The 26,510-nt window shown below is 45.3% G+C and overlaps 1 protein-coding gene across 8 annotated transcripts in view; it reads left to right on the forward strand.

Moving 5' to 3' along the window:
• TLE3 (TLE family member 3, transcriptional corepressor) overlaps nucleotides 1–19,230 on the forward strand; it is a 103,403-nt gene extending 84,173 nt beyond the window's left edge. For all 8 annotated transcript variants that reach the window (XM_078682988.1, XM_078682991.1, XM_078682985.1 and 5 more), the window contains 6 exons: nucleotides 567–816; nucleotides 1,426–1,673; nucleotides 2,193–2,340; nucleotides 14,961–15,111; nucleotides 16,326–16,402; nucleotides 16,786–19,230. In XM_078682988.1, the coding sequence (XP_078539114.1) occupies nucleotides 567–816; nucleotides 1,426–1,673; nucleotides 2,193–2,340; nucleotides 14,961–15,111; nucleotides 16,326–16,402; nucleotides 16,786–16,893 (982 nt within the window). In that variant the 3' untranslated portion in view covers nucleotides 16,894–19,230. The remainder of the gene's footprint in view (nucleotides 1–566; nucleotides 817–1,425; nucleotides 1,674–2,192; nucleotides 2,341–14,960; nucleotides 15,112–16,325; nucleotides 16,403–16,785) is intronic.
• The last annotated feature ends 7,280 nt before the right edge of the window (nucleotides 19,231–26,510 follow it).

Raw genomic sequence — 26,510 nt, forward strand, 5'->3', positions numbered from 1 at the left:
ACTAGCCACCTTTGAGTTATGTGACTTTTTATAAAGGCACATGTTAGTGACTTCCAGTATCCTTATGGAATATGATGGGTGTTCTATTATCCCATACTTACTATTGACTGTTGTATGTTCTGCAGTGTCAGACTCTGTATCACCTCTCTCAACCATCACATGCCAACTGCTACTTCAGTAACGCCCCCTCTGTCTCTAACTTGTATTCTAGTTACTGTAGTCAAATAGTGTACCACCCTTCTGTTTGTAGTGCTGTAAAATCACTACACATTCAATAAATTCAGTGAACTGACAGATGTGCAGGCCACCCTGGCACTCCGTCCAATGTAAACCCTGCTGAGGAAACTGGGAGAGACACCCATGGGCTGGTCCATCCTTCATGGGGATGATAGAAATTTGGCTGTGGCTACGAACAACATCCCCTGGTCCAAGATTCACTCAAAAATCAGGAAGTTTAAATGAACAGTGGCGAGGGTACTGGTGTGAGATCCATGTGCTTCAGGGTGAATGAAATGTGCTTATTCTTTTAGATTGTGTTAACCACTTAACAAACCTCCCTTTTCCAGGGCCTACTCATTCCACGTCAGTGCTGATGGACAGATGCAGCCGGTGCCCTTCCCACACGATGCCTTGGCTGGCCCCAGCATACCACGCCATGCCCGGCAAATCAATACACTGAGCCACGGGGAGGTCGTGTGTGCTGTCACAATCAGTAACCCCACACGGCACGTATACACTGGCGGCAAAGGGTGTGTCAAAATCTGGGACATAAGCCAGCCCGGCAGCAAGACACCAGTCTCGCAGCTTGACTGCCTGGTAAGAGATATTATTCCTGATTCTTCTATTTCTAACTTGCTGCTGTTATTCCAGATTCACTGGTTGGTTTTCTTTGCTGTAGCTCCACATCAGTCGGTCTTATTCCTTGTCCTCCTTCCATTCGCTACCTCTATTGCTGTGTTGTTTTTTTTCGTTTTGGGGACATGTGAGATGGGGAAATTGGAGTGAGAAAGTAAAAAGATCCCTTCTTCCATCTGTCTCCCTGCTTTCTTTATGCAGTTCAACTCTGCCAGTCTCTTCCACACACCCCCTCTGTGGCAGGAGCTGTCTGGGAATGCTATTGCCATTTTAGTGAGGAACACCCACTTGTATTTTACCCCTTGTGGAGTGTTTGCTGCAGGCTTTTCAACAAGACCTGAAAAACAAGCGGGATGAGAAAAAAATATCTAACTAATGTACTTTAGCAGATTGTGGTCTTCCTCATTGCTCTGTAGCTACACCCCCTTCCATGTTTCATCTTCTGTTCTTGTAATTCATGTTGTGTGAAATGTCGATCCCTATTGACACAGAACAGTGCTATTCCGTTCTCCTATTCCCCTTGAAACCTCACTTGTTCTTTTAACTCTGCCTCACCTTCCTTTCTTCCAGAACCGTGATAACTACATCCGCTCCTGCAAGCTGCTCCCTGACGGCCGGACGCTGATAGTGGGCGGCGAGGCGAGCACCCTGACCATATGGGATCTTGCGTCCCCAACCCCACGTATAAAGGCTGAGCTGACATCCTCAGCACCTGCCTGCTATGCGCTTGCCATCAGCCCAGATGCCAAGGTGTGCTTCTCCTGCTGTAGCGACGGCAACATTGCTGTGTGGGACCTGCACAATCAGACCCTGGTCAGGTGAGAGCAGAATGGGGAGTAAAAAAGAAAGGGGGGTGCTTGTGTGTTAGTCATATGGCCCTTATAAATGCTTTAAATTCTTCCTTTCATGAATTAATAATCTTTTATTTGCTATCCGCTTGCTACTTGAAGCAGAGTGGTGATTTTCTGAAACATAAGGAGTTAGCGTATTTTTAACCTTGTTTGGTTGCACCCCATAGAGCAGACAACATCCACAGTACATGATGGTGTGAGCTTCATTCTCCTTTGGCTTCTATTTAGAGTGGATGGAGGTTTTTTTATTTCCCTGATCTGGATTCCTTCTCATTTGGACACTGAAATAAGGGTTCTTCTCTTCCTGTCTGCTAGGTTCCCTCACTTGGACAATATATTGGGAGAGTGGGCTTTTCTCTCTGACCTGTGGTTTCCTCTTTCAGGGACTCAGAGTCCGGGTCTCCGTGCCTTTGGTGCAGAAGATGAAGCGGTCTCTCTTGGTTTGTTCATGACTTATACCTTGTTGCTTTCCTTATCTGTCCTTAGGCAGTTCCAGGGGCACACAGACGGAGCCAGCTGCATTGACATCTCCCATGATGGCATGAAGCTGTGGACGGGTGGGCTGGACAACACCGTCCGGTCTTGGGATCTGCGGGAGGGACGGCAGCTGCAGCAGCATGACTTCTCCTCTCAGGTACCAGCCTTGCTTGAGCCATGGCTAGCTTTGCTTTACAATAAGGGTGTTCTTTCTAGCCCTTCCCTCTTTCCCCCACTTTTCTATATAAAAAAACTGTACTCTTCTTTCCTGCCTCTTTTGGCAGGAATATCTGTTTTCAAAACCCCACACACCTTTTGATTCTCATTTAATGCAATAGATGTTAAAGTCCTCCATTTCCAGAGTCTTTCCTGATGTCCATCGCTCATTTTTTAGCTCCTGGTTCTGAGACTAGTACTAAAAAGCTAGTTCTTGGTCACTGTCCCTCCAGTCCTGATGGTATTCGTAAGACTCTGCCTTTCTCACTACGTTTCTACCCCTGAAGCTTATCCTGAGGTCTGGCACCTTGCTGATGTTGGTATCTCCCTTCCTATTGTTGCTTAGTAGTTACTACTCCTGAAGTCTTGAATGTGGTTCCCTGACTGTGCACCCATTTACTGTTGTGCCAGTCGAAAGGCCCTTCTTCTTGTTGACTATGTGTAGAAAGCAGTATCATTTTGGAGACCGAGATCTGAACAGTGTTTTTCCTGCTGCAACACGTTACCTGTACAAAAACACTTTTTGATGCTCGCACGTGAGACAAGACCGATCTTTTCATACCTAGGTGATCAATGCCTCTATCAGAGAAGTGCTAGAGGGGCACAAAGGAACATGGACCTATTGCAGTGGCTAAGATTCACAATCAGTTGTGGGGAATTGCATGCTTGTAGCGTGTGTGGCTATAGATACACAGGCACTGTGTATTCCTGTCACCTAGTATTGGGCTTGCATTTTAGCATATTGTTTTTCTTTGAAAAAGTATTTCGGATCACAGTACATGCCGTGACTCCTTCCTTGGTAGACAATCCACATTGGTAGCAACTCTGTTAGATTATTATTTTTTTCCGCCATAGTGCTCGGACGTACCCCAAGAGGGTTTCACGTTTTGTTGGGTCCATACTGTTAGAATTAGACACTAACAAAGATCCCGTCTGTGTTCAACAACTTCCGTTGCATTCTTCAAACATCTACCAAGGACAGACCTCCAAATTTCCAGTACGTGTATGCTAGGACCCTGCTCCTTTCAAGGTTTGCATGCCATCATTAAGCTTCAACACCGGAAAATGCAGAGAGCAAGGTGCTGATGAACAGAATCTCTCACAAAGCTGCCCCTGGTGCCAATCCAAGTTCCAGTGGTCAGACCATCAAAAGTTTGTATCTTGTGACTTTCTGCCGACCACGACGACTCCTTTTTCAAGCCCTGTCACTCCTTCCACTCCAAGAAATCTTTACGGTACCAAAGTGAGAGGCTTCATGTGCACTGCAAAAGGCACCAGCAGTCGCCCTATGATTCCCTATCTATAAATTGAGGAAAATACTGGACAGAAAATTAAAGGCATTCTCGTGAAACTGAGGTACAACTGTCTTCCTCTGTAATTTCCCCATTGAATCAATATGCACATTTCATAATGAGCAGTCATCTATGGTGGCTATATTCATCTTCATGTTCAATACGTATACTCCACGGATCAAGTAATCTGATCAGTGTAAAAGGTGTTTTTATATGATGAGGATTGCTTAAACTAAATGAAAAAACCTGTATACTGCTAAGAAAGTATACAAATGTGTTTAAAATTTGCTTTGAGGAAGCACTGAAAAAGGATGCCACGTAACAAGGCTGTTTTCTTTTAAACTCATCAATTCTTGGGTGCATTTGTCCCTCTGAATATAAATTATTTCTGATTTACAGATAGACTAATATAAACCATTAGAAGGCACATAAAACTGGCCATAAAATATAACTTCCAGCCTTTTGAATGTGTAGCCATCAATGTAATAGTAGCCATTACATCACTCAAGTGCATCAGGGAGCTGCAAGTCCTTACCTTTTGTGAACCTTCACTCAGGTTCATAGGGATAGGGTTGTTCCCTGAACCAGCCCAACGTTTCTCCCCAAGGTGGTATCTCTTTTCACTTCAATCAGACCATACATCTTCCAGTCTTCTTTCTACAGCCAGACTCAGGAGCTAAAAGAACCATTCCCACTTTAGGCATTAAATGGTCTCTTGCGTATAATGCCTAAGCTCTTCCGCTAATCTAGCAAGCTTCTTTTTTAGCCTTTACAAAACTTCACCAAGGCCACCCCATCGCTTAGGCTGGTATAGCCAGATGGACAGTCAAGTGCATCCAAACCTGCTATCACAAAGTCAAAACCAGAGGCTGTCAAAAACCACCACCCAGTAGGGTACACTCTACGCATAAGAAGGGGGCAAACATTGCTTTTTTGGGTAACACCCACTAACTGACATATGCAAAGGGGCCAGATTGTCAATCCCACCCGCACACTTTTACCAAACACTATTGTGTGGACATCTTGGCCTACTACCAGTCTATGGTTGGCTGGACAATTTAAAAAACTTTCTTTCAGACATCTACATTCATCCACAAGGTAGCCATAGCTTATGGAGGGCACTGCTTTGTAGTCTATGCAGAGCATGTGCATCTACAGTTGCACATGGTGCGAACAGAACATGATACTTACCCTATAAGCATTTGTTTGTAGCTTATAGTACTGTAGCTTCACTTGCACACGACCTCCTCCCCTGGAAACCTATGTTAGTTGCGAATCTCTTTTTTTGTTACCTGTTTGAGATGGCTCACCATGGTACATGCACTCACCGCTCCATACATACCACTGTACAAAAAAACAGTCTAACGTGGATTTGGTGCCCATGCACATTATCCAGAAAGGGAGGAGTCTCTGCATATCTTGTTACTCGAAAGACTTCTTTGGAGAAAACCAACCTGCAAATGTCCGAGCCCAACACTAAATGGCGGGAGTATGCAAAGCATGTGAATCTACAGCCAGTGCCGGGTGGTGACCCTCCACTCTGGAGGGGCATTAAGGGGACCAAGAGGCAAACCAAGGGGAGACCAAAAATATATATTTTTTTTAAATGTTCTTAGCCGAGTTCCGCTCTCCTCCATCTTTTTCTTCTTTATCTTCTTTCTCAGCACGACAGCACCTTGTGGAGCCTCGGGCAACTCCATTCTGCAAATCCTGCTTCTGCTCGAACGCTGCAGATTAGCAGCATGAGAGCAGCACCCGGGGTGGCTGGAGCAGGCTACCTCGACACTCCAGGAGGCCTGTGTTTGCTCTTCACCCAGCTGTCTGAGACAGCTTGGTGTAGAGGTTTACACTGTGCATGTCAGGCTAGCCATCGCAAGACTGACATCCAAAGTGACTTGTGCAGTGTAAACTGGTGTAGTGAGCAATACTCCCCTGCTGCCAGTCTGCAGCAGCCCGCCCCAAAACACTGCTCGGGCTGGGAGCAGTGAAAAATAAAAAGGTCATTCTTTTTATTACCGTTTTAGTTTTCACCGTTTTATTTTTCAATGTTGATGCCTTGGCAGCAGGCGGGGGCCGGGGGGACGGGGGGGGGGGCGACACTCCTCTGACCTTATTGGGGGGGTGCCGCCCACGCCAGCACTTCATGCTACAGACCGAGAAAGTAACGTTTTCCTTTAGGCCCAGGCAGATCAAGTTCCCAAGCACCACAAGAAGTACATGTCTTTATCATGGCAACTAATAACATGGCTAAGGCTGAGCTTGCATTACAGGTTCATAGGAAGCCATTGGACACAGTCACAAAAGCACTGTAAGGGCTTAGTGGGTTTGTTGCTGCAATCACTGCTATTGTGAGACCCATTGATTCAGGAGAAAGGACCATGAGATTAAAAGACCGTCCTGTCTCCTTAGGTGACCAGCGAGGTGGGTTCGTGCCCCCACAAGATAGTAGGTGCCACTCTAGCAGCACTCTGTGGTCTCAAAAAACAAGTATTTAGTGGAGCATACCTTATGTGTAAACTGCCTATGATCCAGATGTCCGTGTCTGCCAAGAGGAGCATTGTACATAAAGCTTCTTCTCCGAATGAGCTGGAGTGTGCAGCACCAATTCTCCAGTATTATGGGTGTCTTTCATAGATTCACATGCCTGAATCATTCCCCGTCGTCGGAGTGGGAGTCCCACGGTACATAAAAAAGCAATAATATGCCATAAAAATGTAGTAATACTAATAGAAAATGAACCAGGAAGTAAAGCGGCCAATGCTACAGTAGGCAAAAAACTTCCACATCTATGACTCTCATAGTCATTATGTATAGTCCAAACTACAGCCAATCAGGCGCCAGCACCCACCAGAATGTTCTCCCCAGAGGCTCAGGCTCTCAGATTTTCTACCGCACGTCGTGTGAAAGGGAGTCTCCCTGAGCTCTGCTCAGTTTCTTACTTCTAACTTCATTATTTTCTACTTTTAAGGATGTCTTCTAAGAAATCTCTCTTTAGAGCCTGTGATTGCTGTGGTAAGCTTCGGCTTTTTGAAAAAGATCCACATAAAAAGTGTATCTATTGTCTGTACCCAGATCACCAGGCCTCTGACTGTAAGATCTGCAGAACCATGTCTCAAAAGACTCTCAGGGATAGGGAGGGTCGTTTACTTCTGTGGTTGAAAAGGCTAAAGGAGTCTTCTAATCCTGCTTTTGAGGTAGGCAGCATTACCTCTGGTTCTGCTTTAGCCTCTAGGAAGAGGCCTGCGCCTGAAGGAATGTCATCTCCTAAGGCTAAGCTGACTAAAAAACAACCACCTGCTAAGGGACTGGATAAGCCTTCAACATCCAAGACTGTCCCCACAACCAAGGGCACGGAAAGCGCTTCTGTTTCTAAAAAGGGGACAATCCTCAAGTTTCCCCAATCATCTGAGAAGATTTTACCACAGACCTCATCTCCACCTACTGCGATGTCCTCTTCAGCTTCCTCGTCGACGAGAACGACGACTACAGTGACATCGGCGGTAACATTTTCCTCTCCTAAACCTGGTATGGTTATGTCATCGTCGACGGCGTCTCCAACTATGGTATTTGTTTCTGTGAGGCCTGTATCGTCGTCGACGCCTCGTCGTCGACACCTCTAAAGGCTTTACCGCCGACAAAAAAGACTCCGTCGGCGAGCTTGTCGTCGGGCTCCACGCCGTCGACGAAGAGTGTCCCGTCGACGAAGAGTGTCCCGTCGACGAAGAGTGTCCCGTCGACGACAAAACCATCGGAAGGGAATCCTCCGACGACGACGCAGTTCTCATCATGCACGGCACTACAGGTTTGGTCTCCGTCGACTAGCACACCACGACAAGCATCAGGGCAAATACGTGAAACAGCTTTCACCCCTTTGTATTTCACCTCAAAAGGTGTCCTCTGAAGTGCCAGACCAACTTTTGGACACTGAAAGGGAGGATGAGATGGTCCAGAATACTTTTGGACAAGCTACTAGTCCATCGGAGTTGCATATTAAACTTCAAGAGGAGGAATGTGATGATTCTCAATCTCCTGTTAATGTATCGACACCAGTGAGTAACCCTGTTGCTCAAGTGCCTATGGCTTTGCTATCCAACTTACAATTTATGCTGGACGATTACTATAGGAGGTTCCCTCCATCAGAATCAGCAGGTTCTGGACCAGCAACTCCAACTTCGGAAGCACCTCCAACCGTGCTCCCACCGGTGTGTCCGTCTTCCCGCCCACAACCTACTCAGGAAGGAGATCCGCAATCTTCGGAAGATGGAGACCAAAGGGAAGGAGAAGTGGATGATTTATCGGAGTGGGATGACTATCAAGTACAATCTCCTTCAACATCTCCTCAGACTGCGTCGGCCTCCCCTCCGGTGGATGTAGCGAGTTTTCACTTATTGATGGAGCGTGCAACCGAACGCTTTCATATAAAGATGGAACAAACGCAACAAGAATGTTTCTTATACGATTTCAAGCATCAGCCCAGACGACAAATGAAAACAATACCCATCGTTGATTTCATCTGGAAGGAAGGTATTAAGGTGATGTCAACGCCGGCTTCCATTCCTCCGGTCTTGCAACGCATTGATAAAAAGTATAAAGCTCCCGAAAAAACGCCTGCATGTCTAATTGGACAGGCAAAACTTGACTCAGTAATTGTCCAGGCTGCTCAGAAGAGAGCCAGAAATCCGTCCTCTGCGGTTACGGCGCCGCCGGATAGGGATGGCAGACGCCTAGACTCAATTGGAAAACGCGTTTCCACCATGGCTGCAACAACTGTTCGTGCTGCCAATGCATTGGCCATCTTAGGTCGGTACGACCGCCAAATGTGGTCTGACATCGCATCATTTATCGATCTCCTCCCTGAGCAATCCAAGGCTGAAGCACTCCAAATTCTTCAAGAAGGTCAAAGGATCTCTGAAGAGATTATCGATTCAGCTGTAGATGTCGCATCTACGGGATTTCGTCAATTAGCAGGAGCTGCTGTCCTGCGTAGACAGGGATGGTTACGTTCCACGTCTTTCAGGCAAGAGGTCCAAAACAGAGTTTTAGACATGCCATTTGATGGCGAATATTTATTCGGCCCCAAAGTGGAGGAAGCATTACAAACAATTAAAAAGGATACTGAAACAGCCAGATCCTTGGGCACTCTACAATTCCGCAAGCCGCCCTTTCGAGGAGCGAGAGGACGAGGAACGTCCTTCAATAGAGGTGGATACCAACAACAATCCACATACCGACAAGGTAACCAGCGCTATCAGACACAGCGCTACCAGTCTTATGGGCAGAAAAGATCACAATACACCCTGAACAGGGGTAAGACTAATTACCGCGGCAAAGACAAGCGACAATGAAACTTTTCACCTGCCACCACCATCTTTCCACCCTCACTAAAGACTTGGCGGAAGAATATCGAAATTTTACTCCAACTGGCAGTCTATAACAACAGACAAATGGGTCCTGGATATTGTGGCCAGGGGCCATGCCCTAGAATTCGAAAAGTTCCCTCCAAATGTACCGCCAAAAGGACCGCCTCCAGCTCACCTGAAGGAGCTGCTTACCCAAATCAAAATGATGATACAAAAAGGAGCGATCGAGAGCGTTCCTCTGAGGATGAGAGGATTAGGATTTTACTCCAGGTTCTTCCTGATAAGGAAGAAGAACGGGGAGTGGCGCCCGAAACTCGATCTTCGCGCTTTAAACAAATATCTAAGGAAATTAACGTTCCGGATGTTATCTCTTCAGGAAATATTGCATCTTCTAGCAGCAGGAGATTGCATGGTCACTTTAGATCTCCAGGATGCATATTTTCACATCCCCATCCTACCTCACCACAGGAAATTCCTTCGCTTCAGGGTGGCTGGCAGGGACTACCAGTTCAAGGTCCTTCCTTTTGGACTGCGGTCAGCTCCAAGAGTATTTACAAAAGTGTTAGCTCCAGTGGCTGCGCACCTCCGGCTGGAGGGAATACAAATTTTCCCATATCTGGACGACTGCCTTATAAAGGCCAGTTCTCACGAAACACGTTCAACGTCACCTTCAACAGTGTCTGCACCTGTTTCAATCTCTAGGCCTGACAATCAATTTCAGCAAATCCCAAATGCAATCGTCTCAAAGAAGAGCATTCTTAGGAGCTATTTTGGACACTCAAAAACTCAGAGCTTTCGTCTCCAAGGAGAGACAAATGAAAATAAGTCGGCTAGCACAAGATCTCATGCAAAGAAAGTCAGTTTCAGTCCGACTGTACAAGTCTTTTCTAGGGATGGCATCGGCTTGTATTCCATTACTTCCAAATTGCCGGCTTCGAATGAGGCCGCTTCAGGAGGAACTAACCTTACAGTGGCAGCAGGTTTCGGGCACTTTCGAGGACCTCATTCAAATCACACCACTCATGAAGAAGTCTCTTCTTTGGTGGACACAGAGGTGTCATCTGAGTCAGGGTTGTGCGTTCCTTCAAGAAGCACCAAGTCTAACCATCACTACAGATGCATCCCTCGAGGGCTGGGGGGCTCATCTACAAGGCCTCACGATCAGCGGCAAATGGACTGCGCAACAGAAACTGTGGCACATCAACCGTTTAGAACTGAGAGCCATTTTTCTTGCACTCAAGGCGTTTTGTGCCATCATTCAGGACACCAATGTGTTGATACGAACAGACAACACAACAAGCATGCACTACGTCAACAAGCAGGGGGGAACTCGATCTCTTCTCCTGTCTCAAGAGGCGCAGGATTTATGGACATGGGCTCTTCACCACAATGTACATTTGCAAGCAGTGCATATTCCGGGGACAGAAAACATCCTAGCGGATGCACTCAGCAGAACAACGATCACCACCCACGAATGGGAGCTTCACCAGGAGACAGCGGAACACATATTTCATCATTGGGGTTGGCCAGACCTAGATCTATTTGCGACAAGTACCAACAGCAAATGCCAGAACTTCGCAAGCTGGCACCCCCACAAGAATTCTCTGGGGAATGCGTTCTCCATCAATTGGTCTCTGACGTTTGCGTACGCTTTCCCACCGATTCCACTAGTCCCCAAGGTCCCGCGGAAGATGAAGAAGGAACCTTGCCGACTCATCCTGATTGCGCCCAGATGGCCGCGCCAGTATTGGTTTACAGAGCTCCTCCTACTGTCAGAGAGCAAGCCAATTCAGTTACATCCAATCCCGAACTTGCTCAGCATTCAGGAAGGTCAAGTCTTCCATCCGGACCCAGCATCTCTGAGATTAGCGGCCTGGCTCCTGAACACCGTGAGTTCGCACACCTGAACATCCCGGAAGACTGTAAAGAGGTGTTGGCCAAGCCTAGAGCGCCCGCTACCATCAAGACGTACAGTCTGAAATGGAAGCGCTTCTGTATCTGGTGCCGTTCAGCAGGGGTTCACCCTTTTTTAGCAAAACCTGAGGAAATTCTTCCTTTTTAGGTCTCGCCCTGCGATTGCAGGCCAAAGGCCTGCAGTCGCAGAGCGAGACTATTGTCATCATTCCGGCTTTCAAGGACTCAAGGGGAGCCGGAGAGGACAACAGACTGTCACGCGCACGCAGCAGCAAGCACGCAGCAGCAGCCTGCCAGGATCAGGTCACGCGCTCCGATTCCGGCAGGCTCTTCACAACACACATACAGCCCCCCCCATACACACACACATACATACATACAGAACCCCCTCCCCTCCCGCATACACACACGCCCGCATACACACACGCACGCACACACATAGCAGAGAACCCCCGGCACTTACACACACATCCCCTACCTCGTCTCGGCGTCTTCGCGCTCCCTTGCCCCGCTCCTCTGGTGTGCGCGCGCACCACTAGTTTCGATTCCCGCGTCGGCTCCTCTGTGGTGCGCGCACCACAGGTTTCTATTTAAACAGCCAATCAGGAGGCAGAACTCCTTGCAGACATGCTCCCTCTCTGGTCCGTTGTCATTTTTAACTGCGTCATGTTTACCTTTGTCTAGTCCTTCTTTTATGTCTTTGTCTCTACACCCTTCCACCAGTTAATCTTTAGAGTAGAGCTTTTCTTGTCTGTGTTGCTATTATGATGTATCGCAAAAAAAAACAAGCGTCGGCGGCCGCAGAGGCATTGCTAAGTGCAGTGGGGAGACAGCGTCCCGGATACCAGCACGTCGGAGCCCAGGTAAAGTCCGCGCTATATAAAAGACTGGCCCGTTGCTCATTCGGTTCATGTTTGTTTTTGAAAAGGAAAGCTAGAAGCTGGTTTTGCCCCTCAGTAGAGACGACGACAGGCCAGGCACCTGAGTACTGTGTGCGTTTCTCCCCTGTGCCAGATTCCAACTTGTAATAGAGAGCCCTGGCATCGCCTGACCTTTGTGTGAAGCACGAGGGTAAAAACAATAAGTGTGGGAACTCACCCCTGATTGGTTGATTGAGGTTTTAACGAGGTCTGCTGAGAAGATTGTTCACAAATCAAGAAATGTTTAGTGAGTGAGCCATTTAGTGATACGTGAGCGAATCATTTCTACTCTCTTGCTACTAGCAAACCCTGCCAACATTTTTTTTGTACCCCTCTGACTGAAGTATCTGACAGCTGACTTGAGTATGTGCTTTGGTGGATGATTGTTCATGTTTTCATTGTGATTATGCAATTGCTCCGGCATCAACTTTGAAAACAAGCATTTGCAATGCAATAGGTCTCGCATTTACGTGAGTTTACACTATTAGCATTGTAAATTACAATGCCTTTTATTTATGTTTTAAAAACAAAAACAAAAATAAAAGGTATTGTCATTTACAATGTCAATAGCTCAAACTCGTGTAAATGCGAGACCTATTGCATTGTAAATGCTTGTTTCTTGCAGTTAGCACGAACAGGTCTGTCTCATGCTACTTTAAAGGGGTTTCTGGCTGCAATATCCAGATATCGACAGGATGGGTCCAATTCTCTGTACTCAGCAAGGATTATCCAACAGTTCTTTAGAGGCCTCTTTAGAATGTTCCCTCCTGTACGCCGTCCGCCTCCTTCGTGGCATCTGAATGTGGTCCTAGGTCCACTCATGCGTCACCCATTCGAGCCCATCCATAAAGCCGACTTGAAGTATCTTTCGTGGAAAGTATCACTGCTCTTAGCCTTAACATCCGCCAGGAGGGTTAGTGATATCCAAGCTTTCACTGTGCATCATCCTTTCCTGCAATTCACAAGTGATTCTGTGATACTTCGCACAAATCCTAAATACATTCCGAAAGTACCTTCGGATTTCCATCTGAACGAACCTATTGTTCTTAAGTCGTTCTTTCCAGACCCGCAAACACCTGCGGAAAGAGCTTTACACTCGCTTGACATTAAAAGATGTCTTAAATACTATCTACAAAGAACGTCTACTGTACGCACTTCTGACCAGTTGTTCATTACCTATGGTACGATTCGTAAGGGGCAGGCAGTTTCAAAACAGACTATTGCAAGATGGATATCTGCTGCCATTGCCTTTTGCCTGCACAGGCTGGGAGACCTTTACCATCTGCGCCCCGAGCGCACTCTACAAGAGCGGTCTCCTCATCTACGGCCTTATTTGCTGGAGTCCCTCTTCAGCAGATCTGCAAAGCGGCTACTTGGGCTAGTCGCCATACCTTTACCAGACATTACTGTCTAGAGTCAATCAGCGAGGCTGATACTTCTGTGGGTCGAGCTGTTCTACGGAATCTGTTTCATTAAGGTGAGCCTCTGTTTCCCACCTCCTGTTTTTCTGCTGTCAGACGCTTCTTATGTTATGTTTTCACATATTTCCATGATTGCATTATGTTATGCTTTATACTATATGTGTATTTTCACTTTGCACTGTTATTTGCATTACTAACTGACAAGCTTGGCGTTATGGGCGTCTGTTCAGCAAGGATATGTACTGCTAGCTACTCTGATTCAGGCATGTGAATCTATGAAAGACACCCCTAATACTGGAGAAGAACAATAGTTACTTACCTGTAATCTGTGGTTCTCCAGTATTGGTCTTTCATAGATTCACATGCAACCCGCCCACATCCCCTCAGAGGCTTTTTAGGCTATTATGGTTTACCTTCACTCCTTGCGAGAAAATCTGAGAGCCTGAGCCTCTGGGGAGAACATTCTGGTGGGTGCTGGCGCCTGATTGGCTGTAGTTTGGACTATACATAATGACTATGAGAGTCATAGATGTGGAAGTTTTTTGCCTACTGTAGCATTGGCTGCTTTACTTCCTGGTTCATTTTCTATTAGTATTACTACATTTTTATGGCATATTATTGCTTTTTTATGTACCGTGGGAATCCCACTCCGACGACGGGGAATGATTCAGGCATGTGAATCTATGAAAGACACCAATACTGGAGAACCACAGATTACAGGTAAGTAACTATTATTCTTCTCGGGTGCTGAACTTTGCAGTAGGGTTTCTGAAGTTGTCGAGTTTGTGTATGTTACTTAGAGAAGAAAGTATTGAAAATATGCTGCAGCAGAAGAGGATCATTTTGCAAACAGTTACCTGTAATGCTGAATATGTAGTTCAATGTCTACTATGACCTTGCATGTTAACGATCCCGTCGGCTCAAGAAGTGCGAAGAATGTGCAATGGTTTTGATGCTCGCACACAGTGGCTTGATGAGCAAACTAAGAATTGTGCCGCATCGAGCTGCACGTTTGTCCAATGGGTGTCATTATAGACAATCCCTCAAGTTGACACTACTGAGTTTTTCAAACATATTTCAAGTTATTGCCCAGACTAAGCACTAAATGTTAGGTTTATGTTCACCTTCTGATTGGTAACCTGGGGCAAGCTCCTCAAAACACTATTGCAGTCACCTAGCTAGACAAGGTCTCTGGACAGGTCTAAGGAGCGCAAGATCTCCTTATACCCGTTCACAGACCTGGTCTTGTTTACTCCGTCTGTAGTCTGGACTCAGGCATGGTTTGCTGGCGATGTATGGTCAATGAGAGTTGCCATGCCTTAATCCACTGCTGCTTCTGTTGTAGCCCCAGTGTCACTTTTCAGTTCCTCGTCTTCTGTATGTTCCTCTGAAATGTGCATCTGTCTGGTCATTCTGATCATTTCTTTCCCTGCTTTCCTGACACTGGTCACAAACCTAGTTCATTCCCCTATATTCTATTATTCCCCTCCTCCTTTTTAATTTATTAACCCCATAATCCACTGGTGTCCCATCTCTTCCTCAATTACTAACCATGTAGCCACTAGTCCATAACTCTCTCCTTGATTACTTCCCCTACGTCCAGAAAATGCAACCTAATGCTTGCTGCATTCAAATAAAACTATTTTCTCCTTAGATTTTCTCCTTGGGATACTGTCCAACGGGCGAGTGGCTGGCAGTGGGCATGGAAAGTAGTAATGTGGAGGTGCTGCATCATGCCAAGCCTGACAAGTACCAGCTGCACCTACATGAGAGCTGCGTCCTGTCGTTGAAGTTTGCATACTGTGGTGAGTTTGGTGCTATAAGTTGTATCCTCTGGGGCTGTCTGTAATTGTCTCCTCTTTGGTGTGCTGTCAAGGTGCCTGATGTATTATGTGTCTTTTGAAGGCAGCTGTTGTCTTCTCCATTTTCTATAGTCATCCTAATTCTCCCTCCTACCCCAAGATGTTTCTTCCCGCATTGAAAATTGGATTGGTACTTAACAGTTGAATCAGTTGCATTACTGGGAGATCTTTTTGTGTTCTTGAGATGTGGTCCATTCATTCATGATTTCTGATGGAGTGTCTGGCTGCTGAGTAGATCCTGGGGCCTCCCACATAGTATAATTCCACAGGCTTTAGGAGGAATAATGGTTGTTATGCCTTTAGGTCTTCTGCTCCTGTAGTCTGCATAGACTGCAAGGCTTTAACTTGTTAAAGAATCGTAGACATACTTTACTTAAACATGTTAAAGTTGACATAGAAGAGCAGTGTTGTTAGAACGTGTGTGTGTGTATGTATATATGTATATATATATATATATATATATATATATATGTATGTATATATGTGTATATATATGTGTATATGTGTATATGTATGTGTATATATATGTGTATATATGTATGTGTATATATGTATGTGTATATATATGTGTATATATGTATGTGTATATATATATGTATGTGTATGTATATATGTGTGTATGTGTATGTATATATATGTATGTGTATGTATGTGTATATGTGTATATATATGTATGTGTATGTATGTGTATGTATATATATGTGTATGTGTATGTATATATATGTGTATGTGTATATATGTGTATGTGTATATATATGTATGTGTATATATGTATGTGTATGTGTATGTGTATGTATGTGTATGTATGTGTATGTGTATGTATGTGTATGTGTATGTGTATGTGTATGTATGTGTATATATGTATGTGTATGTATATATATGTATGTGTATGTATGTGTATGTATGTGTATGTATATATATGTATGTGTATGTATGTGTATGTATATATATGTATGTGTATGTATATGTATGTGTATGTATGTATATATGTATGTATGTATGTATATATATATATATATATATATATATATATATATATGTATATATATATATATATATATGTATGTATATGTATATATGTATATGTATATGTATGTATATCCCCTCCCTGTGCTCTTGCTGCTCTCTCTGGGTTAATGCTCTGTTTCTTTGTCTAGGTAAATGGTTTGTGAGCACGGGTAAGGATAACCTGTTGAACGCCTGGAGGACGCCGTACGGAGCCAGCATATTCCAGGTAAGCTAGGGACACTACCACTGTCTCCCCTCACTTTTAGAAGTGGATAGCTTGAAGTCCTTTTTAGCACTCCATTGGCAGCCAACACATTTGGTGAGTGTTGAGGAGGTTCTCCTCCTGGTGGGACTTGTTAAACATTTTGATGTGAGGAGGTACATAGCGGTGCTGGGAGGTAAGCACTGATATGATCTTGGGAGTGTAGTCCATGATTGCTAGCCTTCTTTCATCCATTGTATACACAAGCTGCCGTCAAGGTGCTTGTGACACGCACGCTCCTCTGATGTAGCCCAACATCTGAGGTAGGCATAGGTGGTTCTTCAACAACCCTTCAAAAAAATCAGGTTTAGGACAGCATTGTGATTTACTCTTCTCTTCTTTTTCAGTCAAAAGAGTCTTCCTCTGTGCTAAGCTGTGATATCTCCGCTGACGACAAGTATATCGTCACTGGGTCCGGTGACAAGAAAGCCACTGTCTACGAGGTGATCTACTGAGGACTGACCTGAGGGATGCTGAAGATACTGTATCTCGCCTCCTGATCTGCCTTGCTCTCCTCCTTGATCACCAGCCCTACCTCGCCACCTGCCGACACAGCTGAAATGAGGAGAAGCCGGCTCAGTAATGCGTGAGGAGCACGCATGAAAGTCCCTCGTCATCTTGGCCTTGCCTTCGGTGTACACAGTTCAACTGGGCGAAACTGGCGGCCTGCATACTGTTGGTTTACGTTGAGGCCTTGGTTGAGCAGTAGGATTCTTCGATCTGGGAAGATTAATTTAATTATTTTTCCGACATTTCTGTGGCACTGTAAAGAACATACATTCTATTATTTTTTTCTGTGATATTTTTTTATGTCCGCTCTACAGAAATGGGACTTGTGAATATTGTGAATACTTAACATATAAATATAGTGTGGCTTGAGGTCATGGTTTGACCTTCCCACCATTCCCCTCCCCATCCCAGATTTTCCCAGTATTTTTGCAGAGTATTTCACCTGCTGTAGGTTCGGAGTGTGGATGGCAGAGACTGACTTTCTATAGCTTCCCTTTGTCGGGATTGTGTTTTTCTGTACAAAGAAGACATTGGCTCAAATTAATTTGAGTGAAGACCGCACTGGTAGAGAAAAAAAGGATTTTTTTTATTTTTGTTTTATTTTTGGGAGAAACCACAATCGCTTGAGAACTTCAGGGGGTGCTTGAGGGATGAAGGCTGGAATGGAGATTGTATCTGGTTCCTTGTCGGACAAAACAATATGCCTGTCACAAATACAGCTTTGATTTTTCTTTTACTTTATGAGTTGGAAGAAATAGATCTCTTTGGACGGCACTTTTGTCATCCGAGACTGAACCTTGGCGATCCAGAGATAGTGAAATATGAAGATCTGCACAATATATTTGCGTATGGAGTCCGTCCCTTAAGGGTTCCAGCAGCAAGAATGACTTTCCCGAGTGTGTCTGTTTCTGTTATCCAGAACAGCCATTTTCCTTGGGGACTTGGCAAAGAAGGCAAACGCCAGCATTGCTTTCCTCGGTTGGCCGGGGCGACAGAAAGAGGTTAAGTATTCCTTTTGTACAAAGAATTGACCGATCAATAGTTCAATCAGCTCAAGCCCCTCCTGGCCCTTCTTCTGCTCCCAGCACTTACCAATGTGCCTCCTGCTGAGCTTCCCTCCTTCTACAGATGTTCTGACTCAGTACTCTAGCGTGTTCATATGGGCTGCTTCTGGCCCTGTTGGTGTCATGTTATGGTTGCGCTTGCCAGTGAAATGCATCTTTCATTGAGGGTTTCAGATGTCTCCTGCTGTTCTGGAGACTGAACCCCACAGTAGCAGTTGCTGAAGTGGATGGAGATGGTACAGCTCCTCCACAGAACAACCTATTTGAACTGTGACTATGGATATTTAAGCTTAAATCTGGTATAATTCAGACTGACTTCGAGTAGCTGCATAGGTGATAGGCCATCAATTTGAGAGTGGTGATGGTACTGGAGAAGGGATGCCGGCATGCATTGGAATGGGTGTCTGATTGCGTGACAGTGCTGTGATACCTTCCCTATCTCACATCAGTCCATTGGGACTTCACTCTTCCGTTGTCCTCTGAAGAAATGATTCCTTAGTCCTTTGAATCCAGAGACTGATGAGAGAGATGGAGATATGCTCCGCAAACAAATCGAGGAGCCCGCTGGTAGGCTGGTAAGGTTGGAACAGAGGCATGGGCATAGAGTAACTCTGCTGCGACTCCACCAGATATGCCTGTCGGGCATTTTTCCCATTGTTCTGTTACAATCCCACCATCTGGTTGCTCCGGCCGTGTCCAGGTCTATAATTGATTGCTCTAGGGATGTCAGCCTTATCCTGTTAACCCCCTGAAAAAGAATAACCTGTCTCACCCCTTGCCGGCATCCCCCCACCTCCTCACCAGCCTCCTCCTCAGTCTGAACAGAACCTCTAATCTAGATCTCCCCAAATTGGCATGAAACTGGGTTGGAGTGAGTAGATTAGATTTGGAACATATGAAACAGTGGCGACCAATCCCGATTCCGGCAGAAAAAGATGTAACTTATGGTCGAAAAATAATTTTTTTCCAAAAGCACGACAAAAAATTCAGCTCAGGGAGCCGGAGTGACTGTTCACTTTTTGTATTGCAAGGAAAGCAAAAACACAAAACGTAAACCTCATCAAACTTTACAGGACTGGTGTCTTTTTTTATAAATACAATATAAATGTAGTTTTGTGAGGGGCGGAAGAGGTTCTACATGCGGGTTGTATGGCTTTTGCAATCTTCCTTTCTGTACATTGTTCTGACAAAGTAAAACGACCGCCCCCCTCAACGAAACCTGTGTGCATTGTTTCTGTGGTATAAACCTTGCAGACTGCAGTGATTGTGCTGACTGTGGTATGTACAAGCTCTGCTGTGATGGTTCGTCTCACTCATTAGCAAGGCTGTGTTGGGGTCGCTTTGACTGCTCAGCTGGCGAAGCCACGTCTCTTCAGTGGAAAGGCTGTGCTCCGTATTCTGCCCCCTGTACTCCTTTAAATAGAAACAACATGTAAGAGAAATGCATAAAAAGTATATGAAGTGCCTCGAGACCTGCAACGTTTTTGACTCGTAACTTTGCATCCAGCTTTGTGAACTTTACATTTTGTGAGTGTTAAAATAATAATCTTTGACGTAGTCCGTTTGTGTGAGAACTGCACCAAAATGTATTACTTTTGATACAAGTATTTACTAGTATGGTGAAGCTTGGAATCCTCAAACTGTGTACCCTTTGTGTAGTGCAGAGTTTCAATTTTGCATGCCCCTCGAAATGTGAGTTGCTGTTTTCAGGCCTGTGATGAGCTTTGTTGTTCATGCACACTGTTGACAAACTCCATATATTGATAAAAGCAAAGAGTATTCCAGGTGCCCTAATTTTCAAGATCGTCCGCATAGGCTGAAGCTGTAAGCCCAGAGGGCAACCAGCAGCACGGATTTCTGTACTGTCACAATTACAGCCTTGGGAAATCTAGCATCAAGGACTGAGGACTACCTTGTGCACCATCTGCTGCAGTGTCATGAATGCGGCCCTGTGCGGCAGCGGGACCTTTTAATACAACAGAACAGGTCCCATGTTTTTCAGGTTTTTAAAATACTTTGCCAGCTTTGTACGCTATGAACGAGGCTTAAGTTTGCTTTCTTTTTTGTTTTTGTTTTTTTTAACGTGTCTTTAAAACGCTGGGTATTAATCTGGGAGTTGGAGGGAAAGCATAAACTTGTTTGCCGTTGCAGTACCAATATCCTAGTCCACCATGTCTCACAAATCTCATCTTCATCCCTTTTTAGAGGCTATTAGAAAGTCAGAGACTTACACAAAAGAAGAGCTGCTTCCTCGGGTATCCAAACTTACTTTCATACCTTGATATTCTGTATTATTAGCCAGAAGCATGTGGTACACAACAATGGAAGTCCTGCCAGAGTGGTGGATGTCTGGTAATCCAAGCAGAGAGGTGCCAGATGGTTGCCATAGCAGACCATTTACTTAACACTAATCAAAATATAGAGATAGTTGGAGTCTTTGCTGATCTTCTCAGCAAAACTTATCATCAGGCTCATGAATGGTAGTCAGATTATCAGATCAAACAACACTTCCTATGTAGGAAGACCCAGATAAGCATCCCCACCAATAGACCCAATTCAAAAGGGAGACTCCCGATTTTTTAAGCCAAAAATGCCATTATTTTGGCTGTAACCCACCTGCATTTGCCTCTGCTTCAATAGAAGTTAATGGAGGAAATATATTCTCCTGGTGATATTTTTTAAATGCCCCACTTTCCCCTTGTAAAATGTTGGCATTTATGAATAAGGGTCCTGTTCACTTCACATCAGGAAGCAGAATATCTTCGTTTCGCCTCCAGGTACCTACACTCTCCGTTCCTATGTAACAGATCGTCCAGGACTAATAACTAACTAACCTTTGATGCTTCTTTTTCTTGTGGATACTCTGTCTAACTGCAGGTTCCTCACATTTAGAATATCTCCAGGTGCCAGACTGGATCCGGAGGTGTTCAGAGCAGTGATTCTGCCTGCTGCTAGAAGGTGCTTGGTGGCTCCATGTTGACTTTGTTTCACCCTTTAAATGACAGGGCGGCATATAAGCGCAACATCTGCGGGCTGTTAGTTTCTTCCTTGACTTTCCATGTCCTTGTAGGTGCAGCACAAAACATTTGGAGGTACCAGTTTGCAGATCTCCAATTTGAACCTTTTTTGATAGTAAAAAGAGACCTCTCAACAGACCGAGGGGGTGGGAGGACAGTGAGGAATCTGTGGTTATGTAGAGTATCCACCAGAAAGAGCGTTAAAGGAAAGTAAATTGTTCAGCTGGATACTTCTAACCGATGATTCCTCACCTTAATCAATCAGTATTTGTAAAGCGTAGCTTATCATCCGTCAGGGTATCAAGGTGATGTGTTGCTGGGCTTATTCGAAGAGCCAAGTCTTAAGTCTCTTCCTGAAGTCTGCCAGTGAGGGTGATGTTTGTAGGAGGATGGAGAAGCCTGTTCCAGATCACAACAGCGAGGTAGGAGAAGGAATGTCCTCTGCTGTGGCGGATAAGCAGGAGGAGCGAAGTTCTCTGAATGGTCGGTAGAAGTTCAGGCTGTGGTTCATGTTTGTTGGTCCTTGGTTGTGGAGGGCTTTGTACGTTTGTGTTGGGATCTTGAATTGTCATCTTTTCTGGATGGGGAGTCAGTGGAGGTTCATGTGGTGCGGAGTGATGTGGGTCCATTTGGGCAGGTTGAGGATAAGTATGGCTGCTGATTTCTGTATTGTCTGGAGTCTTCTCATGAGATCTGTGGTAGCTCCTGTGTACAGTGCATTGTCATAGTCTAGTTGGCTGGTGATTGTTGGCTCCCATGGCAGTTTTTCTTGTGCCGATAGGGAGCTTTTTAAAGACTCAACAGAGTGTGTCGAAGCAGGCGGAGGAGACTGCGTTGATCTGTCGTTTCATGGTGGGTGTTTCTATCCAGGATGGTGCCTAGGTTGCGGGCGTGGTCTGTCTGAGTGCGAGTGGGTCAGAGTATGGCAGGCCACCAGATGCTGTTCCATGGGGAGGCTTGGTTGCCAGAGATCTGCACTTCGGTCGTCAGTGTTGAGCTGCAGACAGTTGGCAACTTTCTTCATGAAGTTGCTCTTAGTGGTTGTGGGTTCTGCTGAGAGTGATAAGATGAGCTGGGCATTGTCGTCTTATGATTTGATGTTGAGATTGTGGGTTCCGACGATGTCTGCTAAAGGAGTCATGTAGGTGTTGAAGAGGGTGGGGCTTAGGGATGAACCTTGAGGCATGCCACAGATGGTGCTCCTGGGTTCCGAGGTGAAGGGAGGTAGGTGGATTCTTGTGTTTCTGTGAGGAATGATGCATTCCATCTGATTGTGTCTTCATGGATTCCGGTCTGGTGCAGTATTTGATGAATGTGTGGTGGGATACGGTGTTGAACGTAACTGAGAGGTCGAGGAGGATCAAGTCTTCTGAGTCTCCCGTGTTGAGAAGGGGGCGGATGTCACCCGTGGCAGCGATCAGGGCAGTCTCAGCGCTGTGGTTGGAATGTGGTAAGAATGGATACTAAAGCAGAACCTCCCATGGTGGAGATTCAGTGGAGTGGGTTTTGATTAAAACGTCTTGCAGGACTGGATGGGTGAAATGCCCTTCTCGTTGGACCTGACTAACAAGGCAGTACTGCGTTGTGAACATGTGCGTTGTGAACATGTGCACCAATGCACATGTTGCAGCCTGACATGTCAAGAGCAGGCATTCTGTGTGCAAATGCAGCAGCGGCAGCCTTGGACAAGATGGAATGATCCCTCTGCTTTTCCGGAGGCTGCTTCTTGGCCAGTGTATATCTGATCTTAATGCAGAGGACTATTCACCTTGACAGTCGTTTTCTGTACTGCCTTACTTTTCTTTGGCCCAGGGAACCCCACAGAAAACTGTTTACCTACCCTGTGGACTTTGATGCGATCAATGTGGAAGCTTAAGGTCATTTTGGGGTCTAGCTGATAGTGTCTCTCCTCTTTTGAGAATAAGTGAAGCACAGAATATTGTAAGGGTGATGGGCACCTACAAAGATTATATATAATAGTAATCAAACTTGATGAGCTCAATAGCGGACTAGATTATATCTTTAAGATGGGCTGATTTTTATATGGCCTCGTAATAAATACTTGCTTAAAAATTGTTAAAATCTGACTTTGTATGTATTTAATATCTTTGTGTATGTATATACATATATAGAAAGTCACATTTAAATGTTTCAAACAATACTGATTTGCAGTAAAAGGTATTTGGACAAATTAATATGTGCTGTAAGGAGCAGTGGCTGTTTGGTTGCACCATTTCTTGGCACATTCAACCGCTGTGATGGTGGGGCGTAAGGGGAGGAGGACTCGGGATAAAAAAAGCTGGGGCACAGGCCCATCTGGCCACCCTCTAGAGACACCAGTGTCTACCACGTCCTGGAGTAAGCCATGTCTGCTCACCACGGCCACTTTTGAGAGACGAGTTTACAGAATGAACAAGTCTGATATCCAGATGGAATTAAATATTCTTACGCCTCGAAACACCAAGGGTAAACATCTGTATCCACACTGGACAATGCACAATAACCACCTACTGCTACAGGAACCAAAGAAAGTGTCTTGCATTTCAGTCCTGTTTTTTTCTCACTGTATGAAAATGTTGGGGGAATCTTCGAATCAATACAGGTATTTCAGTACTATATAAAACAAGCATTTGCAATGCAATAGGTCTCGCATGTACACGATTTTGAGCTATGGGCATTGTAAATGACAATAATACCTTTTATTTATGTTTTGGTTTTTAAAACATAAATAGAAGGCATTGTCATTTAGAATGCCAACCGCTTAAACTCTCGCAAATGAAAGACCTATTACTTTGTAAATGCTTGATAAAATACTACAGTCGGGTGAACAGGTTGTGTTTAGAAAGCGCTCTGCATGCATTTGCAGGGTCTCACTGTGATTGATGGCTGTTATAAGGAGGCCAGGAATAGGGCGGACACTGAAGGCAGTATCCTTTTTGGAAATGAACTAACAGGATGGATTCCTGTTTTGCTTTTTAAGCTGAGCTCGAGTCGGGGTACTACACGGGTGGACGGCGTCCCCCCACTTATTTTACCAGGAGCTCGATTACTGAAGAAAATGGAGCCACACATTCATTCTTTGGCCTCTCTGGGGCGAGATCGGAGCTCATTCAGAACACTGCTCACGAGCTAGCTTCTCTGATTCAATCGCATCTAAGGGGTGAGCGAGGGGAGGCAATGAGTCTGATGGTGCAAGCCACCTTCGTGACATCACTTCCTGTCGTGACGTCTGCGCCCCCCCCCAACTTCTTTTGTTAGGACTTGTGCCCTGTTTTTAAGTACCAATGAAAATGTTTCCTAAAAACGTATTCCATGTTGGTAAAAAAAAAAGAAAATCAAAACAGCAATCCTTCCTGTTAGTTTATTTTAAAAATACCCCCGTAGGGCAAATGCGTTGTTTAGAAAGCACATTGAATGCATGAAATGCATTTGTGGGGGCTCACTGTGGTTGATGGCCGGTATAACGAGGCCAGGAATAATATATTTTGCATCTGCTATATTGTTTATTAATGGAAAGTCACCTACTTGGCTCAGTCAGCTTATGTTCAATGCGGCTGGGAAACATTATTCGGAGCACCGTGGTGTCTTCCGATGCAGCAGGGGAGACACTTTTGTTTTTTTGTAATGCGTGGGACGGTCTTGTTTATGACTCATATGCGGCTGGGTAACGTCGTCTGTAGCAGTGTTGCCTCTTCCGGTGCAGCAGGGGTAGAATGACGAAGTTGGAGGAAATAAGGCAAGCACCATGACCCTCCCACCTGATTCTGAATGGTTAGCATGTAGGATCACTGCCATATCGGTAGGTGCTCTTAGTCATTTTCTTACTGAAAAGTAAAGGTCAATGCAGGCGTTTATTTTTTATTCTATAAAATGACAATAATGATGTGCACACATTTAAAGAGGCTCCTCCCAAATTTCAGTAATTAACAACTTTGCTTGCGTTGCCTCACACTGAGGGGCCGAGTGCAGTGGATGTGCCAACGATAGAAGTGAGTGCAGACTGGGTGGATGTGCCGATGGAAGTTAGTTAATTAGCAGCACTAAAGAAACTCCCATAGGGTGAACACGACATTTAAAAACACGGGCAGAAAGACACAGGTAGAAAGCAACAATTAACAAGCAAACAAATCCCCCCCCCCCCCCTCACTTACCTAACGCTGGAACAGCACACTGCAAGTCGGCCTCGAGCGCGCCTCAGAAGAGACGCGGGAGGACAGGAGCGTGACGCGCGTGAACGTGCAGGCTGACATTCCCGCGCGTTCACGGACCTGAGTCGGCGCGTTCACAGGTCTAGAGCTGCTCGTTCACAGCTCTCACTCCCTTGGCAGGGAGGATAGTGACTATAGAACTCGCTGGCGGGAGCGCTTCGCGCTCCAACGCCAGGCGAGCCCTAACGAGCATTGGAATAGCCAATAGGTCTCGCCTTTGGGAGGTGTAAGTAGTTTTGCTGTATATGAGTTCAGAAGTTATAATTTGCAAAGTGTTCTGTAAATGAAATATAAGTACCCACCTGTAGAAGTTTACTGTTGTGTAGTTGAAGGCCTATTAAAGGGAATTTGTTCCGGCTACTGATGGGTGCAGAAGTTGGAGAGGATTGAACAAATGCACAGGTCCTTGTGAGTGGGAAGAAGAAATTACCAGGATGGGTGGAAGCCTTAAAATAATGGGAATTTCTGTAACTGATTTGGAAAATGCAATATTAATGTTAACAAAACCCTGCCTTGCGAAGATCCGACCCCTCTGAAGGTGAAAAAACGCCTGGGAAACTAGGATGAACTGGGTAATTTAGAGGAATACTTCAAAAACACAGGGTGAAACACGGCCATGTAAAGGTGGATTTCAGTGATTACGAGGCATTAATTGCGTGAGGAGGTAAAAACATCATAAGCCAACATAGGTATGCCATGCACCACGACCGTGCAATGTTGGTTCTGTGGGTTGCGTAATGAGAAAAGCATGTGGGGTTAAAGACAGAACCTTCGAGACTGCGACCAAACCCTGTTGGTACACAGGACACAAATAATTGGGGAGAGTGGTTGGCCTAACGGCTAAGGCGCTCGACCTCGGACCTGGGTTCGAGTCTCGGTAACGACGCCAAAAACCCCCTGTGATTCTGGGCAAATCACTTAATCTCCCCGTGCCTAAAATGAGTGTGTCCTCATGTAACGTAACTGGTGCTATGTAAAGCGCTCTGATAACTGATTCGGTTCGGTTCTAGTTCGCGCTTTATAAAACTCTGCAAAAAAAAAAAAACAGATGAAGGGGCAGGGCAGAGAGCACTTTGGAAAATTCAAAATGTAGCCAATGGCTTGCGTGAATGTAAGTATTAAAGCCATAGTGAGTCTGCAGTCCCGCGGTGTGACACAAGGCACATTACATTTGAACTACAGGACGCGAGGACCAATGGGCAAAAACAGGGAGGTCAGAGGATTGTAGCAGATTGCCAAAAGCATAAGCACTGTGGTGGTCTGGTAGGTAAAG

This window comes from Lissotriton helveticus, chromosome 3_1, assembly GCF_964261635.1.
Source record: "Lissotriton helveticus chromosome 3_1, aLisHel1.1, whole genome shotgun sequence".
Taxonomy (NCBI): Eukaryota; Metazoa; Chordata; class Amphibia; order Caudata; family Salamandridae; genus Lissotriton; species Lissotriton helveticus.